The sequence below is a fragment of the Panthera tigris genome, chromosome A2, assembly GCF_018350195.1.
Source record: "Panthera tigris isolate Pti1 chromosome A2, P.tigris_Pti1_mat1.1, whole genome shotgun sequence".
NCBI lineage: Eukaryota > Metazoa > Chordata > Mammalia > Carnivora > Felidae > Panthera > Panthera tigris.
In genome coordinates, this window is record NC_056661.1 from 23,011,662 (window position 1) to 23,033,174 (window position 21,513).

Below are 21,513 nucleotides of genomic sequence, written 5' to 3' on the forward strand. Positions count from 1 at the left end.
CCATTGCTCTTCTTGGCTTGCATTTCACTGATCTGTCTGCTGCCTCCCAGGCTATCTTTCCCCACCATCCCGTGCATTCCATGTGGGTTCTACTGGGTTTGTAGCTTCTCTCCACTGCAAGAATGCTCCTGCAGGACAGAGATGATCTGTCGCCCTGCATGACCTCCCCTTCCTCAGTGTTTATTGGTCACCACGCCTTTTTCACCAACTTACTGGCATGATTGATACTACTTAATTTCCTGTTGTTTTCTCTTACATGTAAAACGTGGTGGGGAAAATGTGAGAAATGCTGGAGAGTTCATTTCCAGGAGCAGAGAGCCGAGGGGAAGATCAGGAAGGATTCTTTTGACCTAAACTATCCCTCCAAAGGGACACAAAGCTAAGAGAAGAAATACAGGGACTTTACAGTTAAAAGTTTTTAACAAAATTTAACCCTCCTTCATGACAAGAGCATTGAACAAATATATGACCAGAACATAATAAAAGTAGGGCCAAACAAAACACTTAATCTCTGTTGGAGATGAGGACAGCCAACACCAGTGAGGAAACCTGGATAACTTTAAGGCTTACGGTCTGTAAGATAACAATTCTTAGGATAAATACAACTCTAACTGATTGAAGGCAAGAAATAAATTTTCTTCTGGGGTTTCTCAGAAAGAAGATATGTTTCCCCCCAGTTGCCCCCTGGAACTTTCTCTCACTTTCCTGCCTCATCCACCTATGGTACTTGTTGATGTCAAAACAGTGGCTCTTGATAGTACGGTCTTCAGCTGGGCGCATGCTCCCGTAGTGGATGTTCAGGGTCATGGGAGCACTGGAATCCCTGGAGGGGGCAGAGGTCGGGGTACTGATAATGAGCATGTATCGATTGCCGAAACCCCACAGGTGATTCTGATAAGTCCTTCCCTCCCAACCCTGAGCCATGTTCCTACCTGTCTGCCTCTTGGAGAGTCAAAGGTAAAATGAAATGAGCGCTGTCCTCAACAATATCCTTGCAGTTGTCTGATGAGTCCTTGACTTTTCTTTCTGACAGTAAGCCCAGAAGGTGGCAGGTGATTTGACAGCAGAAACTGCTATTTTAGACTAATTCTTAGTGACAGGGAGGATTGGTGGGGAAGATAGAAGTGACAAGAACCGTGCTAGCTTAGAGTTCACAACAGCTGTTGGTTTTAATAAGTTTGAGAATGATTTGGGCAGAATTCCAAACCCCTAAATCCTCGACCTATAACCTGCACTGTGCTGATTCACTAGGGTGGTCTGTGGAGGGACTGCTTTATCCAAACGCATGCTGCTTCTTACTGAGTGGCGAGGGGGTGGGGACGGGCTTTGGCCCACATCCCACACAAGGGCTGCATTTGTGCCCAAGGCCGTGTGAGTCTTGGTCCTGTACCCTCATCTGGGTAGTGAACACAAACTCGGGGGGGTGGGGGGTGGGGTGGGCGGTACCATTAAGGGAAAAGGAGATTTTCACTAAGGTCCAGACTGACAGGCCAACTCACGCCTTCAGGCTTCACACCTTTGGGCCTTTTCCTACATGTTTTTTCTTTAGGGTCCAGGCAAGATGTCCCATTGGAGACCTCCTCTTAGAAAGGACCCCCCACACACTCTTTAGTAGCACAAACCCTGCCCTCACCCTACCATTTAACAGCAGTCCTGCCATATGGGTATTCTGTTAACCATAGTGCCTTGCAGGTAAGGAAAATGAGGCTCAGAAAGATCACATAACTCCCCCCAGTTGCCTGGCTCACTTGGGGAAGACCCAGCTGCTAAAACTGGGTGTGTCCAGTTCTCAACCCTGTCTTGTATCCACTGTATTCTTCTCACCTGTCCACCCAGTCATTCCTGTTTTCCATGAAATCTTGCTGCCTGTTCAAACTGTGCCAAGGGGCAGGAGGAAGAAGGGACTTGCACTGAAAGTTGCTTGGAGTGTCCCATCATCGCTGTAAAGTGTTGTCTTTTCCCTGCTAGGTTATCCTTGAAGCAGGCAGTTATTTAAAATACAATTGACTTCAGTCTACAGCTTGTATGCCTTCCATCTAGAATCAAGGGGCAGCACCTAGGAAGAAATATGCTATAAAACTGATGATCCACCCATGTGAGGCCTCAACTAAGACACCATTTTCTGGCTCCTGAAGATGAGATGGCAGTAACAAAGACGGGAACTTTTCCGTCCTCCATTTCTTGCTATTTATCACCGAACTGCAGTGTGAAAAGAAATCATGGGAACTTATTGTAGGGGAAAGTGAAATTTCCAGCTGATTGATAGCATATCAATCTGGAAAAATAGGAAAGCATTTAAAACGAAGTTGGTAGTGAAGGAAAGAGCTCTAACTCTGATAAATTCATGAGCATCCCATGCCGACTTATTTTGACTTACAAAATTTATGAAAAGAAATGGAGAGAAAGTGAATGACTGATATTCATTGAGAATCTACCACATCCCGGGCACTGAGCTGGGTGTAGTGGCTTCATTCTGCTCCCACATCTGCATTTCTGTTTGGAGGACGAAATCGATGTAATTCAAGGAAATAAGTCATTAAGATACCTACAAAACGTACCAGGTATCATGAAGGAGACACATGGGATGAGAGGGAGTTAGCCATAGAAAGTGAGGGAATGAGGAACATTCTAGGCAGTGGGACAGGACCCTAAAGACAGGGTCTTTAGACAAAGACCCTAAAGCCAAAAAAGAATTTTTCATGTCTCTGGGTCTTCCAGGGCATCGTAGCTGTGATCAGGAGTTGGGAATATATTCCAAGTGCAATGGGAAGACATCGGAAGGCTCTAAGATAGGGAGGGACGTGATTCCAAGATGTTTCACAAGTGTAAGTATGAGCATCCCCATTTGTAGAACAATTAGTTTCCCTTTTACGTAAGTAGACCTTCTGACCTGTTCCACTGAATTTAACAGCTTTACACACGAGTTTGTGTTTTTGTTCATGGTGTTGAATCTGTGAGCCTTCTTGGAAGAAAGGGCATACCTGTAAACAAATAACTGTTACCACTTGATCTCCAGGTCTGAGAGGGCAAGGGAAGCAGGGAGAGACCTCCCAGCCATACAGATCTGTAGGCCCTGTGGTGGCCAGCAATCTCAATCTTGGTGATGAATTTGTTTCAAGAGCCTTCATATCATCAGAAAAGGATTTTTATGTATTACCAGTCAACACATGTTTGGGTGCTAGCTTCATGTCAACGATTGCACTGGATTCTCTGGATTTAAAAATGAATGACGGGGGTCCTATCTGTCCATTCCATCCCTGTTCCTTTAGGTGTGGCCATTCAAAGGCTCCATGTTGTAATGTGCAAATTCAAGGTCTGTAGTTGTCCCTATTCTGTCTCAGGGCTCCTGGTGTGTCCACCTTGCTCCTACATATTGAGGTCTCATTCCCAATGTGAAGTCTGGATCTGGTCATGGATGGCTGATATCTGGGCCTCACCAAATCATTGGATAATGGACATATAAATGAACAAATGAACTTCTCTCTCAATTTGGCAAGCACTTAAGAGCCCATTTTTATTGTCCAAAGAATACAATTTGTTTTTGAGGAATTTAGAGTACAGAATACAAGAAGTCTATAAAACAGAGGTTCTTAACCTGGGATCCAGAGATTCCTAGGGAATCTGGGTCTTTGGTGAGGAGGTGCCCCAAATCTCATAAATATTATCTGAAATTGTGAATGTACAGCTTTGGGCTTTTTTTTTTTTTTTTTTTTTTGGTAGGGGGAAGGTCCATAGCCTTTGCCAATGTCTCAATTGATCTTATGACTCTGCAGAGGTTAACAGAAGTTGTCATTGCTGTACCTCTAGTGTTAGGGACTTCAATCCCATCATCCTTGGTAATGACAAATATCAGTGATGGCTGCTCAAAACCCTCCCCTAGGAAGAATCTCTTATTCACCCACAACCATCAATTGCCTCTTTAACCAGACCTCTGGGCAGGTGGCGGGGGGGGGGGGGGGGGGTGTCTATGGATAAGAGAGTTGGCTTTCCTCAACTCACTTTGTTTAGTTTTACTGCAGCAAATTGTATGAAACACACATGGCTGCAACTCTGACAGATTCACTGCCTCTGACCTGTCCTTGCATCCATTATCCCATTCCCCATTGATCACAGGGAGTGGGGCAGGTGATCCACATGTTGCCCACACATAAGGAAAGTACATTCTGAGGGTTTAATTTGCTCAACGCCACCAAGCCAGTGAGTGTGGAGCTGGGCGCATCTGGAGCCCAGGTCTCCTGATTCCTAGATTTTTTGAGGGTACTTAGTATTTATTTGAATCAGATATGGTAAGGTGCGCAGGCATAGAAGTGGCTGGTGTGAAGGAAGAAGTTTATTATACTTGTTGTCCTCTAGAAGCAAGAGGCACGCCATACCACATGGAGCTTCACCAAGGGAAACACCGAGGCAAGGCGAGTGTGAAGAAAGAGAGAGAGGGGGAGCTAGAGGGCTGAAGCCTTTTTGTGGCTTCATGTAAGAAAGAGGCAAAGCAGGGTTGGGATTGGATAATTTCAGTGGACTTTGGGGCATAAGAACTGTCCCTAGTTGTCCGGTAGCAGCCATGGAGTGGTTAGGACAGGTGGAGAATGGTCCAGAGTGTGAACATCTGATAAAAAGAGGAGGTCTGGATTGGTTTATTTGCATTCAGAGGTGCACCTGCAGGCAAGTTATTTGCTACCTCCAGGAATTAGCTAACCCGGGGAGGGGTAGTTCCTCCAAGGCAGCAACGCCCCAGAGCATCAAAAGCACAGAACATAAAAAGACAGTTTATACACTGGCTTTGCCTCCTGAATGAAGTCCATGGGGCTGGATAGTCTAATGAATTGTGTCACCCACCTTTGAGGATGTTTGTAGCTTGACTACTTGTTGTTCTGTGATTAGTGTGTCGTCGCACCTGTGCTCTGCTGTGCTAACTCAGCTCAGCCTCTGGGCGATTCAGACACACCTTCCCCACCTTGAAAAAACACATGCCCATAAAACCAGACTTGCATCCTCCTGCTCAGAAGATTCCCAAATTGCACTTTTTCTGAATTGTGATATTTCAGTACCACACATGAGGTATCAGGCACTGTGCTTGAGAGGAAAGAGATTATACAGACTCTTACAGCATCCCCCAAATGACAGTCCATTTATCATAATGATCTATGATACTCATTTGTTGAAATTTTATTACTTTTGTAATTTAATTCAATTTGTCCCCTCGTATTGCTGCTCAGGACAGTGTTACCTTATGTGCCTCTCTCAGCCTTTGGATAAGGATGTTTCTCCTTTTATTATGAGCATGATGGCTTCTAGATTAAAGCGACCTGCTCAGTATAACTGTGTCCATTGGCATCAGCCTTCTCCAGGGCTGCCTCTACTCTTGCAGTGCTTCCGTGAAGACAATATTGGCAGTCATTTATGAAGCATTTGGGGAATAATCAAGCTCCAGCCCCCATCTTCTGCTTAGAGGTTAAAGATTTTATTCAGAGGTGCTTCTCTGCACCATAATTCATAGGAATGAGCAAATAAGAGAAGTTGGTTAGGAATATATCTTGTGAAGATACAGAGCAAGAACATACTCAGTAATAGTAAGTTGACTTTAAGACATAAAGACATCAGGAGACTTCTTTCTAAAGTTGAAGTCATAGACTATTTTTGAGAAATCCTGAAGGTATTTTAGGGAATAATTGAGTTGGGCAGTGAGTCTGAAGGGGCACGAGCAGGTGCAAAGACATAAAAGTAAATGCACATATTCATTTGCAGAGGCCGCCACTTAGTTGAATTAAAATTTGGAACCCATGGATGTGGGCCCCCAGAGGTACTCGATGATTCTTTTAGCAAATGCCATTTATACATATAATCCATGTAGATTGCATGTTTTTTTAATGTGAAATTTATTGTCACATTGGTTTCTGTACAACACCCAGTGTTCATCCCAACAGGTGTCCTCTTCAATGCCCATCACCCACCCTCCCACCCCCCATCAACCTTCAATTTATTCTCAATTTTTAAGAGTCTCTTATGGTTTGGCTCCCTCCTTCTCTTTTTTTTTTCCTTCCCCGCCCCCATGGTCTTCTGTTAAGTTTCTCAGGATCCATGTTTTATAAGTTTTTTATAAGTACTAGATTTGTAGTAAATGTTATTTTAAAATAAAACATAGTCTTTTTAAAAAATAAATGTGGAGAGTATGTATTTGGAGGTTCCTAAATGTGCTGCCCTCAGCTCTTTCCTCTGTACATGGGAGCAAGAATGGGGTTATTGTAATTCTGAGGAGCAGTGCTTTGGGTGTAAAGATCAGCTACAGACATGTGGGCACAGATCTGCCCTTTCTTGGGAAAAAAGGAACTGCATATGGCTGGTCCTGTTTGCCCAGTCTGGTTGGTGTCTGATGTTCCTGCCTTGTTGGATTGACACAAACTTAAAAAAAAATGTCTTCTTGATCCATCTCCTCTATCTTTTTTAAACCACATACAAATTATAAACTAGAAGTTTAGCCTCAATCCTTAGCAATGTATGGAAATACCTTTGTTGGAAATGGCTCCACTGATTTATTAATTCCTGCTTCCACTTCCCTTTGCTCAAGGCTCATCTTCTCTGTGTTATTTTAAAACATTGGCAATAAATAAAAAAAATAATAAATAAATAAATAAATAAATAAATAAATAAATAAATAAATAAAGTTGGCATCGGTCTACCTATGTCAGACCTACCACGGGTGCTGTTTTAAAAATGTAGATCTGTGGCTTACTTAATTTGAATCTCTGGAGGGTGGGTGTTGGGGTAAGATGTGATCCAAGGCCCCTGGTGATCCTGATGTTCGGTGAAGTCTAAGAACTCTCCCCACCCTGGCCAGAGCAACTGTCATCTCTCACCTGGACCACTTTGGTGGCCTCCTACTTTTGTGTCTCTGCTCTACCCTGTCTCCCTATGGCTGTGGTTCTCAAACTTGGTTGCACATTGGAACCAAGAGAGATTAAAAGACTCTCTGCTCCAGAGGGTTTTATTTAATTGTGCTTGGATGGGACCTGGGTCTTCAGAATTGTAAGAACATCACAGGAAAATCAAATGAGCAGCCAAGTTGAGCATGACTTCTCATGGCTTATTCTCTATTCTCTACACTATAAACACACTTACCCTTTTACAAGATTATATGTGGCTCATATCAGACTCCGACTCAGTCCCTTCTGTGGTTCTGTTCTCTAACTGGTTGCAAGGGCCCCTGTTGTCTATCCAAGTTCATTCTCTACAACCTCTGCTAATTGACTCCACTCCATTTCCACTGGTGCCTTCAAAGTCCCAGTGGCTGGGACTTTCTGTTCCCTTCTGTTCCCTTCACCTGGAGCATTCTTCCTCAATAGCCATGTGTCTTGTTCTGCCTCTCCCACCCCATTTTGTCCAGATCCCTGATGACATGTCACATTATCGAGGGGTGGGGGGCTTCCCTTCCTCTCTTGCAGCTTTCATCACTCTCCATTGCCTTACTGTGCTTTATTTTCCTCATAAGCATTTAATCCATCTAATAAATGTTAGATATGAATTTGCCATTAATTATCTGTTTTACTCCCATGAAAATGTAAACTCCCTAAAGACAGAGTTTGTTTTAACAGTTTATCCATTTTATCCCCAACACCAAGAAAGGTCCCTGGTACATAGTAGGTGCTCAGAAGTTACTTGTGACAGATGGAGGATGACCTGTTACACTCAGACTGTTTCAAAAGCATGGTCATTGACCATGTCCCATTCATTACCAAAGGGACTTGTGGGGGAGTTGGCGGCTGCCTGTTTTCTGGCTGTAAAACGTGTCCACGATAGGTGTACTGGCAGACACTCTTCGTCCCCTATTTTGACGGCTATAGAAAGAAGAGATTTGGTTCATTATTATAAACTCAAACTACCTATATTCACCATGAGAGGAATGGTGCCTCTCACATTTTCTGGTGGGAATTGCATCTACATGAGTAAGCATGATTTGTTTTTTGGGAAAACTGGATTGAGATTTTTGTTTGTTTCACTTGGGAAATTTTATACTAAGCAGATTAAATTAAGTGACTTTGAACTTAGAAATGTCCACATTCTAAATTTTATTAAGCTTAATTGGGTTTATAGAATACTTAAAGACCATACAAACTTAAATGGGAGATCAAAATGAACTAATAGGTTGATGCAGACTTTCCCCCTCTGCCTTTGTGCTGCATTAATGAGAGTGGTGCCTTCATGCCTGCAAATGATGAACACAAAGGCCTGGCTTTCTGGGGAGCCTCAGTGTGTCCTTCCTGCTGTGGTCTGAACTGTGTGGTGCCTCTGTCCCTCGATATTCTGTGCTGTGAACCTGGCTTTCAAGACCACCTCTGATCTGAAAAGTAGTTGGCCTCAAGGCAGACTTGTGAACATTTCTTTAAAGGTGCTTCTTGGGGAAGAAATCTCTAATTGTTGGAAATAATATCTATCAGATTACAGAATCTGCTAATGATGGAAATGAGCGATTTGATTGTGTTACTTCTCCAGCTTTTGCACTCAGTTAATTGAGCGGTGGACTATGGCAGCCCCCCATGGAAAATGCAGGGCTGGGTCTTAATGGCCACATTTCATCTCTTGTGTTGGATTTTCAGTGCTACATTGATTTTTCCTAGGTCCTTGTAGAATGGTTCAAGAAGTTGCCTTCTGATTACTTTCTGCTCATTTAGAATGATCTTCAATTATTAAAGCAATACTTGTTCATTTGTAAAAACATTCAAATGATAGAGACATTTGTGAAATAAAAAGTATAAGTCCCCTTTAAGAAAAATAGGATTCTGTGCTATACCATATCCTACAACTTGCCTTTGCTCCCCTCACCAGTTTATACCGGATGTCTTTCTACATGAGTACATATCAACAGGGTATTCGGCTCTGTGAATGGACTGTAATTTTTTTTTTTTTTTTTTTTTTTTTTTTTTAGCCATTCAGCTATCAAGAGACACTTAAGCTCTAACAGTTATTGACTATTACAAATAATGAAGGTGAACAATCTTGTAGCTTTACCATTTTTGTGTATTGGTGAAAATGTATAAAATGAAATTACAAGGCTTTATGAAGACGTTCAACTCTATAGTTTTTCCATATGCCTATCACTTCCTGTCATCTTTGATACCTGCTCAGCTCCTACGGGTATTTTTGTTGTTGTTGTTATCTTGGCTATGAGATAAATGCCTAGAGATAGAATTACTGGGCCTGAAAAAATTACAAATAAAAAATACTATGGATATTGTTAAATTGCTCTCCAAAATGTTTATTTTGGAGTAAAAATCCCTTCTCTTTTGTTGCCAGTTGAAAGGCATCATTGTGAGAAATCCAGGGTGTGGACCTAGTATTGTTTGATGATGTTTATTTTATAGGCAGAGATGTGACAAGTCCTTTCCATGCCGTTTCTACTCAGATAAGGAGGCCAGTCCCCCAGGGAGCCAAGGGCGCCACATAAATGGAAAGATTGAACATGATTCTGATCCTCTTTCATAAGCAGTAAAATAAAATACAAACTAACAAAATAAATATGATGCCTATAAATCCTTTAGCATGTACCTGACCCAGGGCCCCGTTCCCAGGGCCAGGTAGGGGTCACAGCAGTGGTATAGGAGCCATGGCGGGGGTGTGGGGGCTGCAATGCTGGATTCCATTATTGTGGTTATTGTTAGCACAGTTCTTTGAGCAGTCATGTCTGGCCTGAAGTTTGGCACGATCCTGCTGGTTTTCCAAATGGGTTGCCATCTTTTTAAATGAGGGATTATAGAAGTCTTGCTAGTGGTTCACAGCCTTGTGCTGGAGCTTTAACCATGCCGCTGAGAGAGAACTCAGTTTATCCTGAGGTTCTTAATCTGCATGGCAGAGGAAGTTTGGTGCATGCGAACATACGGGCTGCTCTGTGCCACATCTTTTCCTATTTGCCTGCAAAGATAGACCCCTAGCTTCATTTATGAAGAGCTATCTTTTAAGCTTTCTGCTTCATTAAAAGCCAGTGGGGATGGAAGTTTTTATCAATCTAGGGTTTTCCCTTAAAACAGCTTAAATTTGAAATGAAAGGTGAGGACTTATTAAAAAAAAAAAAAAGCATGGGTCTGGGTCTCAAAACACTGTATTCCAGTACTGGCTCCTCTGGGTGCTGGCTCTGGGCCATGGGGCTGGTTGGGGTTTTCTATGTGGACAGACCCAGCATCTTGAAGAGATTGAGAGGAGGCCCCAGTGTTATCCCAAGGCAGGACTAGATGAATTTTTTTAAGTTTATTTGTTTATTTTTGAGAGAGAGAGAGAGAGAGTGCAAGCAGAGGAGGGACAGAAAGAGAGAGAGAGAGAGAGAGGGAGAGAGACTCTCAAGCAGACTCCACACGGTCAGCGCAGAGCCTGACATGGGGCTTGAACTCAGATGACCCAGGACTAGATGAAATTAAGCAAATTATTTTAATTAACTGGACCTCAGCTACCACCTACATCAGACATCTTCAGCTAAATGCCCACAGTGGCCAGGCAGGAAAAGTGAACAAGAAAGTGACTTTATGTAGGGCTTGGTCAGTGATAATCACTTTTGGCCACGTGAAACTGACTCTTCTCTTTTTTCCTCCAAGAGAAGCCAGAATCTCCCAATTTAAGTAATAATAATAATGATGATGATGATGATGATAATTATAATAATAAAAAATAAGTGACATATCCTTTCTCTCTCAATGTGACTCCATTGGGAATAGTGTGGGAGAGAGTGAGGGGAATGAAGAGAGGCAAATCTCTCTCTGCCTGCTCACCCACTCAGGAAGCACCCTTGGAGGAGTTGTGATGGATGAAATGACTGCCTTCGTGCACACAAGTGAGGACAGGCTGAGGTTATGTAATGATAATGTGTGTTTAAACATTTCTTTAGGAGCATCTGGGTGGCTCAGTCAGTTAAGCATCTGACTCTTGATTTCGGCTCAGGTCATGATCTTGCAGTTTGAGCTTGAGCCCCACATTGGGCTCTGCACTGACAGCACGGAGCCTGCTTGGGATTTTCTTTCTCCCTCTCTTTCTCTCTGCCCCTCCCCTTCCTTCTCTTTCCAAATAAATACATAAAAACTTAAATACACACACACACACACACACACGCACGCACGCACACACACACACACACACACACACCTCTTTAAACTAGCTTTCAAGCTATAGTGCCCAGAGAAGAGGGTATTTGTAATTAAAACAAAATCTAGAGCGCCTGACTGGCTCAGTCGGTAGAGTACATGATTCTTGGTCTTGGGGTTGTGAGTTCAAACCTCATGTTGGGCATGGAGCCTACTTAAAAAGTTAATAATTAAATAAATAAAAGAAAGCACAATCTGCATTTTTTTTACTCAGCTGGGAGCATTCATGTATTTTTATCCATTCATATATTGAGCTGTGCTCCATCAGGACATAGCCAGGGGAAAGAGGCACACCTCTTCCTTCCCTGCATCAGGTGGACAGGCTAGCGGGAATCAACCTCACAGACATAACCACACAAGATACTAGTTATCTACACTATAATAAAGGCACTGAAGGGGCAATAGGGGTGCCTGAGCCAGTTTCAGCGGGCTGGGGGGACACCAGCTGGTAAAGCCTCTCGTACCACATATCCAGTGTCTTCATCCGATAGTGTGTCTTCATTAACTGAGCCACAAAGAGGTAGCCACAGCACCATCCTTGGCCCGCCAGAAGACTTTTGTTTGGACTGTGTAGTCTTCAGCCATGTACGATTTTAAATTTGAATTCAAGAGTTGTATCCCTTTTAGTTCCTCTTCTTCCATCTTACCCTCAAGTACTACTTTGGGGGATGGATTGTACTCTATTTCAGAGAATACTAGCCTCATGGGAGAGAGTTGAGAAAGCAGTAGAAAATGAGAGAGACAGGGTTTTACATGTGTTTTCTACTCTTTGGGAACCAAATGCTTAAGAAGGCAAGAAAGAGTCCCCATTGGTCTCCTGGCTACAGGCCGTGCCTCTGGTCCCACTTAATTACCTCCTAAAATCACGCCAGACACCACAGATGGTAAGACTCTCTGCAGCCTGTCCTCACCATTGGGGGAGAGGGATGTTGAGGGTCTTTTGGTGGCGTTTATTCCCAGGAAGAGCATACCCTGCATTTCCTGTGTGGATGAGGAAAATGGTTGCGGATTTGGTCCAGGCCTGGACGATCCTTGTCCATATGTTTGTAGCAAACCCAGACCCGTGATGTTGCCATTTCCCATTTCAAGTTGCTCTCCTCTGTCGTGTGTTGCACACCGAAAAACAACCACCACCAGTGCCATATGGTTTAAAAGATCAAAGGCCTGAGTTTTGAATATATTTCTAGCTGACTGTACTTCAAATGTCTTAAATATGTTCCTACAGATGGGAAGCCTGGGGCATTAAAGAGGTAAAGCACATGTGTGTGTGCCACGCATGTGATCTGGGGCAGCAGAGTGAAAGGTGAACACCACTGATGCCTGTGTTCCTCTTCCTCTCAGGTCCGCATCTTCACCTACCTCATTGGACGGGAGGCTGCTTTTGCAGACAATCTCAAGTGGATGGCTTGTGCCAACAAAGGTAGGTTCCCCCCGTGTGCTTGGCTCTGAGTAACTTCCCCTTGGATGTGCCAAAATTGGGATGGTCCTGAGAAAGTAGAAAGCTCTAAGAGAAGGCTATGAGTTCTAAGACAATGTTTGGGTGTTTCTAGATGAGTTTTGATAACTTATAATAGCATCTCCAGAAATACATTTACAAATTTTGAGGACATTGTCATGTGGAATGGTTAACCCTCTACACTCTGCCGCTTAGTTGCTGGGTGACCTTGGGATGATTACGATGGCATAGCACTTTACTGATCACCAGATACCCGTGTGTTCACTCCACCTTCCTAGTCCCCTTGCAGTTAGCTAGGGCCTCAAGACAGGTTCAGTAGGCCGTGAGCAAAACCAACCTGCATCATTCCTAGGCTAAAGCACGTTAGAGCTAGTATGATAGTGTCCATACAATGTTCTCCTGCCCTTGTGAACTCTGAAACTCCATGCTCTGGATGGAATAGTCATGAGATGACTTCATCAGCCCGGTTTCCTGAGTGACCACTAGGGACGGAGGCCTTTCTACTCCCCCTGCCCCCGGCTGTGTGCTGGCCCATGCTGCCAGTATAATCAATAACCCTTTGTGTTAAGCTACTGAGATTTCCAGTTTGATATGTTCCCATAGCATAACTTAGCCTACTTAACTAATCGAATTAGTTTTTAACCTGCCTCAATGTTCTAATCTCCAAAATCAGGATGTGGATAATAGTTCTTCCTTTGATTCCTTTTAAATGTAAGGATTAATGAAATGGTGTATATTAGGTACCTGGTTCAATGCTGAGGCATGGTAAATGCTCAGTAATTGTTGCCTTTTCGATACTCCGAGGTTTATTATTTAATAATCTCCTGTTGTGTGTCAGAAACAATGCTTTGGGGAAGACAGAAGGAGGGAGGTAACTGGCCCACTAGTCAGTAAAGGGCTTCTTTTCATGCTACACACAACCAAAAAGGCAAAACAGGGGAGGCAAATAGCTGGTCAAGTCCAACCCCTGGAGTCTTAACCCAGACTCCTTGAGTTCAGATCTAGCCTCCACCATCCACCACCCATGGACAAGTTACCAGACCTATCTGGGTCTGAGTTGTGTCACCTACAGAGCAGGGGTAATGATGACACGTGCCCGACACTGTTGTGAGCCTGAAATGGGGTTCTGCAGGTAAAACTGGTAGTGCAGTGCCTCACAAATACATGTCCTGTATTATTTCCTGGTGCCATTTTGATCTGTAGGCATGTCTTATTTCCCCTTGGAGGCTACATGTTCTATGAGAACAGGCTTTTACTCTGATTTCATCATGAGCACTTGGGGAGAGCCCAGACTCCTATCTCACTCAGAGTGAGTGCTCCTTTAATGTTTGAAAAATGAGTAAATTGGCTATACACATTTACAAAGGAAGGCATGTCCTATCACATAGTAAACTAGTCTTGATAGATTTAGGTGGTCTTTTTTAATATTGTCTCTTAAGCCATGCTTTATTAAAAAAAAAGTTCCAATGTTTGTACATTAGTGGAGTAAGGAGGACTCCATGAAGAGTTTGCACACCCCAGCTCTTAAGACAAAGTTATTTTAGTTGCAAGCAGCTGAAGTTGCTCTCTGAAATTAAAAAGAGGAGTGTTTTGGAGAGGAAAAGGAGTGACTCAGAGCCCAGAGCGGGAAGAGAAGCTCATGTTTCATGAGGGACCAGGAGGCTAGTTTCAGTTCCTTTCTTCCTTGGTTTCTTTCTGCACCCCATGACATTCTTCCTCTTTGTAGACAGACCACCCCCCTCTGCCCGCTGTGGTGTGTGCACATCTAGAAATGACCACGCCATGCCATGCACACTCCTCTGTCCACACAACACATTGTGGGCAAGACATGATATTCAAAAGAAGAGTTTGTATCTTCTCCACTTGAGACTGGTCAGCATTCTAAATTCTGATTTCAAGTCCCTTCATTCCCCCAGAAAAGATGATGACCCCAAGCTTGGAGCAGGTCTCCCCAAGCTGAATTGGGCATGGGTGGAGGTAATCCCATAGAGAAAAATATATGTGTTCTGCGGGGGCTTAGCACTGTGAATGGGAGGGTGTGGGACATGAGTGGTGAAAAGGTGCATGGACAACCAAATAAACCTTTCTCGCCTTTCCCTTTGCTTGACATTGTCTTGAATTCTCTGCTTCTACTTGGAACAGTCTTTTAAGCCCGTGTCAATCCCCTCATCTTAAAAGGAGAGAACAGCATGGAAGGTTTTTAACATTTCCTTGAAGCACTAACATAACACATTTTACAATTAGTTTAGTTTAGTGGCTGGCTGGCCTCTCTAAAAGGTATCAACAATTCTGATTGTCTCAGGATAATGCATCTGGCTTCACTTGGGGCAAAGTATAGGAGAAACATAGGCAATGAAGATATGGGGGTTCAGTGGATCCCAGAGTTCCTCTGAGTGAAGAGGCCATTCTTGAAATAAGTTTTGGAACTTTGTTGACATTTGAAAACCTTGAGCGAACTACACTTTTCCCATTTTTTCCTTTATTTTGTGGTCTTGAAAAGAAAGAGTTCCTTTCCATTTTCAAGTTTTTAAAAAATGTTGCTGTTATTCCTGCCACATTGGATTGTAGTTGTTCCCATCAGCTAGGATGCATTTAGTCATGGGTTCTTGTTTGTATCTGTCTGTGTCCAGCTGATGAAAATTACTCAAATTGAAGTCTTGTCTTAATCAACTAATATTACACCATAATTCAGTTTTAGCCATTGTTTATAAGAATCTTTGAGGCATCCTTTTGAAGACAATTTAGTCAACTCAGAGTATTCCAGGGCCTGGCTATAGAATATAGGCCTTTAGATTTATAAGTTCTGAGTACAGCAACTTGGAAAACCCAAGGAGGTAACAGTAGCTGCCTTGCTGGCTGGGCCATCAGATTCCACAGTGATTCTCCTTCTCTTCCTGAACAAATCCAGTCATTTCCTTCCCTGCCAAAGCAAGTCTGTCTCAAGACGTCTGCCTTCCTCACTCTGCTTCTTTTCTAAAGGGCCTTGGGAATAAAATGTCATTGTTTGCCACTCTTCAAAGTAACAGTCGCCACCAAAATGTTAGCTTCCAGTCATCTGTGCCCATATAAACATTGGCTTCACGTTGCGTCAGTTATGGGGTTTCAGACCATGTAACATCGGTGAGCAAGTATTCTTCTCTGGTCATTAATTAAATCATTGTTTATAGTCTCAGATTGTTATAGTATGGAGGCAGCATAACATTTTTCATCTCAAGTGACATGAGGTCCAGAGGGGGCCCCCCCTTACATATTTTCTCCCTGAGTCAGCCAAGTTCTTCAGTGAAATGGAGCATTAGCATTTGGGGACCAAAACAGACACAGGGGGAGCCCAGGGGAGCCCAAGGAGAAGTCTGCTGGCTGACTGACCGAAGTGACTCAGGAGTCCTAGGGCCAGCACCTCTTCCCCAGGTCAGTAGTCAGGGACCCACTATCTGCACCAATAGAGTCTGGTAACCATGGAGACAGTTCTCAGTCAGTGCACCTCAGACACTGTCCCCTGGAAACGGATTCCTGGGGACATTCATGCCCCTTGCAGGGGTTCTCTGTCTTGTCCAATCTACTAGCAAACTCCAGAGAGGCCTGGATCTCATTGGTTTGTTTCATTTTATGCATAACTAGGTCCTATCTTGAGGGAACCAGCCCTAATGAGGCAAAGAGGCAAATCATTTTAAACCCTTGAAAATAATCATTGCCACTGTAGGGTGGCTTGTGGATCTTAAAGCTCTGTATTCACACTATTGGAGAAACAAGTGAGCTGGGAAAACTGGAAAGAGGGACCGACTAGCCCAGATACTCCATAAAGCCGTGATGACCTTCTCTAATGTTCAGTGTGCCAAGATTTTAAAAAAGCAATGCCTGACTCTCCTTCAGAAATCGTGGTGGAGGGAGTGTTTTCCAGCTGTGCAAATAAAGAAGGGGCTCTGTGTTTGGGTTCTCAACCCATCAGTCATCGTTAGGTCGAATGGAAATGCCCCATGAGTCTCTCTTGGTTGTCCCTCTGGTCAGCTTGTCCCTTTTTGATGGGTTAATGGTCATTTTCTCCTGATCTGAGAGAGAACTGGTGGCCTAAGACCTCCTCGAGCACTCAGACCCACAGTCTTTTTCCATCCCCAAATCCTTAGCTTCGCCATACCTTTCCAAGTGTCTTGTCCCCTAAAAGATTGTTAAATTTATGAGCCCAGAATGGTTGTAGGTGGGATTGAGGGGAAAATGAAAATTATAACTTTTTGCCATTTTGGAGCAGGTGGGAGAAGGCAAAAATGTCATTCAGATACATTTATGTAATTTTTAAAAATTTTATACCTGTTGACCAATATCTCCCAATTCCTCCAACCCCTGGTAACCACTATTCTACTCTGCTTCTACAAGTTTGGCTTTTTTTAGACTCCACATAGATTTCATGTATAAGTGGTATCATATAGTATTAGTCCTTCTTTGTCTGACTTACTCACTTAGCATGGTGCCCTCAAGGGCCATCCATGTTGTCTCAGTGGTAGGATTTCCTTCTTTCTCATGGCTGAATAATATTCCATTGTGCACATTCTATAAACATGAGGATTGGAGGGGAGAGGGTAATGGTGATGAAGAGGAAGACAGGGCTACTGTTGTTAAACCACAGCTAAGCACACCAAACTGCTTACTCAATGCCAGGTAGAATGCAGAGCACTTTGGTGTGTTATCTCTGACCTCGTAAAGCTTTGGGAGGTGCGTGAGCAGGAAGCAGATTTGGAGAGACTGGCACCTTGCTCTGGGTTAGCAACCACCAGGTGGCCGAGCCAGGATCCAGGCCCAGCTGATCCAAAGCCCAAGCTTAACTCTTTACCAGGCTGTAGGGTTGCCTCTCTTTGGGGGGATGATAGTCCTGTTTCACAGAAGACTTGTGCTTGTTTCCCATCATATGGGAGAATCTAGAAAACAGAATTTAGAGTTTGAGGAAGGACTTTAACATGCCACAGCGCGTAAAGGCTAGACCAGGATTTATACTCAGCCTGTGCGTCCCAGAAGTGATCCTGCCTCAGCCTGTGCAGGCGTGTGGTCCAGTTCCTGACATTTTACAAATGGGGACATTAAGGCTCTGAGAGGAGATGAGGTGGGAAGAGTTGGCTCAGCAGTAGAGCTGCAGACAAGCCAGCATTCCTAGCTCTACCACATGATCCTTCAAATTAGTTTTTTCTAATATGAGATTTGAAATTAAAAATGTAATTTTATTCACAAAGGAAAAGGCTTGCTCCTAAATCTGAGGTTTGGGGCTCATTCCGATGGCTTCACACTTGACAACGATGCCCACCAGGGCCACTGGGCTCCCTGTCCAGTGGGGCATTCTCTCCCAATGGGTTCTTCCCAACTCCTTGAAGAGCCCTCGTCTCTCAGGGCTCAGTAGACCTCTTGCTTGGTCTTTGTGAAAGTCCAAAGAACTGTGGAGACAGAAAGCACTTTGTAAACTACATTTTTCTGCAGAAATAAGTGGGTTTTTTTTCAGCAGTGTGTGCTGTTGACAGGGAGGAGGGAGATAGAACACTGCGAGGGTCTTCCGAGAACACCGCTGTTTCCTTAGGAGATGCACACAAGGTCACACCATCGACCTCGCTGCCCACCTTATTGCTCTGACAAGACTGGAATCTTGGCTTTCTAGTTTTCAGCTTGTCTTATTTAAGAGGCGGGCCGGGGGGAAGCCTCTGAAAAGACTCACTAGGAGCAGTGTCCATCACACCAAAGATGGAACAGGGACCCCAGCATGCGATGTGCACAGAAAGAGTCTCCCACTGAGGACTGACTTACAGGGCCCTCGCCTCTGGCATCACCACAAAGCTGAGTATCGAGTGATATGCCAACAGAGCATCTCACGCAGAGGCATCTTTTCGACAAGGACCCTTAAGAAATCTCAAAGTAAGGGTGGTAAAATCTCAGAAACACAAAGCACCAGGCTGCCTGTGGTTTATCGCACTGAGTAGTTGTAACCCAGAGTTCACAGAAGGCTGTGTAAGGGAATAAGGTAAATAAATTGATGTTATGTAGAAAAATGAGCAGACCACTTGTAATAGATGGCTAATTTCAGCATTAATTAGTCCTTGGTAATTACCAAATGATTGCTGATTCTGTTTTCTTACATGATCTATGAAGTCCAAAAAGGCACATTAAAGAAGAGAATAAACATTCACGAGCTAGAATTTAAAAGAAATGAAAGTGAGGGGAGGGAGGAGGGCAGGTGGCCAGTCCAGAGAATGAGGAGGGAAAACAAGGGAAGCACCTATGGTTACAGCCAAAGCGGCCAGCCCTCAGTGACTTCCTGTTATCCATCAAAAGGTACATTTGTTAACTAAAACTTATATGAAAACATTTTAAAACAAAAAAGAGCCTTCAGAAAGTTTTTAAGTTTTAATGAATTGGGGCTAGATGATAAATTTGCATTAAGCTTTGCAGTATACATTATTAATAGTATTTTTATAATTTCAGCTTTTCTTACATTTTATACATCTACATCCCTGGTCTATGTTTTGAGATAGAAGTTAGAACTGTGACGTGTGACCTTTTCAGTAGATCTTCGGTGCTAATCATTGAGCAGTTCCCAGGAACTTCAGGGGAGAGCTATACATTTCCCATCCCCATCCTCAAATTCTCAGCCACTGAGACACAAACAGCCCACGAGGGTCACCCTCTTGGGGCAGGACCTCTGAGCAGCTGTGCCTGACCCTTCCCAATACGGGGAGAGGCAGTGTCTTCTGTGGTGAAGAGCAAAGGTTTTGGAATCTGATGAACCTAGATTCGAATTGATCCAGGACAAGTTACTGAGCTCAAGTTCCTCTGTATACAGTGAGCACACGAGTTAGGCTGTTGTGTGGCCCAGGTGCAGGGAGACACTCGGACCTCATGAATGTCCCTACATTACTGTTGGTTCCCCCAGACCCCTGTGCCTGGTTTGGGGAATGCTGCTCTGGACAAGATAGGCACCAGATTTTTGTCACATGTCATGGAGTTTATATTCCAGTGAAAGAGAACAGAGTAAAACAAATAAAGGGAAGGTGGAGTGAATCGAAAGAAATAAGTTCAGGCAGCTCATCTCCAAATGATAACAGAAGCCAGTCATGGCAAAAGAGGATAAAAGGTATGCTGGGCAGAAGGGGCAGCAAGTGAAAGGCCCCGGAGGTGGGGTTGATGATGAACATGTTCTGTGAGAGGAAGCAAAAGGCCAGTGAGGTGAAACAGTGGGCAAGGATGGGAGTACAGAAGGGGATTCCATCACCCAGGTGGGAAGGGGCCAGTTGATGGGGAGTCTTGGTGGTCAGAGTAAGAATTTGAATTTTATTGTAACTCTAAACAGAATCTATGTTAGGACCTTAAGAAGGGAGTTGGTGATCTGCTTTATACCTACAGACATTCCATACAACTGCCATGAGGAGTATAGATAACAAGGAGGGAGAGGCGTGAGAGGCTCTGGGGAAGAGATGATGGAGTCTTGGGAAACAGAATTTTAAATATATTTTAGAGGCAGGGCCAGAGGAACATGCCATAGATTAGCTATGGGGTGTGGTGAGGAAATGATGGCTATCAAAGATAATTCTTATGTTTTTGGCCTAATTGGGCAGTGGCGCCATTTGCTAGGATGGGGAAGACCCACCAGGGGAGGAATGGGTTTGGACAGGGAAATTGGGAGTTGGCTTTGGACAAGTTGAGCCTGAGAATCCTGTTACTCATCCCCATGGAGGTGTCAGGTATACAGTTGGCTATGGGTCTGTAGCTCTGGGGAGAAGCCAGCTTTTCAGAGCTCTAAGTATGATAAGCAAGGCCAAGTGAGTATGGTGTCCCAGCTCAATATCCTTCCAAATGTGTGATTGTGTTTCCTTCCTACTCCCTCCTATGCTAATGATCTCTCTCCCATCCTCCTCCTTACATTCATTCCCTTTCTTCTCTTGGCCCTATTTCGGAAAACCCAAATCAGGGTTTTTTACTGTTGGCTTTGAGCATTCGAATGAAAATACAGACAACTAAGAAAAATTCCTCCTAAGAGATGCTGTCTTCAGTGCACATTTGGCACAGGATCCCCGATTGGAATTGCTCTACACTGTGAATTGTTCGCCCATGTGCCCTGATGGTCCAGAACTTTCAGCTCTCTCCTTCTCCTCTCAACGTGGCAACACTTCTCTTAGCTTGTCCCCTGTGCCTTGTTTTTGGACCTAACACCCTTCCTTCAGAGCCCAAGTTTTGCCTGCTAGAGGAGAGATGAAATGCTTTCTGCTCAGTCACACTGTGATTGCAGTTGCCGTGCATAAAGGGATGATAGCATGAATGCTCTGTCACTCAGCAGCCCTCTTTAATCTTGCCTTTCCCACCTTGCCTCCAAGAAAGGGCCACCTGGAAGCCTTGTGGGAGCACCATCCCAGATGGATGTCCCTAACTGTAGTGCCTGACCTCAGAGGGAGTGCCAAGGTGCACATGGGCCCCCCCCCCCCCAGGCCACAAGCTGGAACAGGCACTCACGGTCTGTGCCTTTGGGGCCCTGTTTCCCCTGGGGTGGGAGAGGCCCCAGCCCTGGACAGGAGTGACAATGCATGTTAATTAGCACTGTGCAGAGCTGTCATCAGGAAGCCAGAAGCCACATGGTCCCAACCTGGTTTGGGGTTGGCACAGCAAATTCAAACCAGCTGGCCTTTGTTTGGAAATGCCCTGGGAGTGTTCTAGCCCATTCTGGACAACAGAGGGGCAGGCATTTCCTTACCCCGGGCACTGTTTTAGATGAGAGGTTCTATAAACACTGTAGCAAGTGCTGTGACGGATCTGGTTCAGGGGCATACATAGCCTTCTCTGATTTGCTAGCAAGTAGGACATGGCGTGAGCTTAGTTGTAAGGGTCCTTATTGAAAGGCATGGGGAGGAAACATAAATTTTGTCCGTCAGTGTCCCCTTTATTAAAATTCTCTCATGACTACCTGCCTGGAAGATAAAG

General features: G+C 44.1%; 1 protein-coding gene across 1 annotated transcript in view; it reads left to right on the top strand.

Annotated features, from left to right (window-relative positions):
• CACNA2D3 (calcium voltage-gated channel auxiliary subunit alpha2delta 3) overlaps window positions 1–21,513 on the top strand; it is an 858,555-nt gene that overhangs the window by 549,457 nt on the left and 287,585 nt on the right. Inside the window, exon 12 of the mRNA XM_042979174.1 lies at window positions 12,459–12,537. Within this exon, the coding sequence (XP_042835108.1) occupies window positions 12,459–12,537 (79 nt within the window). The remainder of the gene's footprint in view (window positions 1–12,458; window positions 12,538–21,513) is intronic.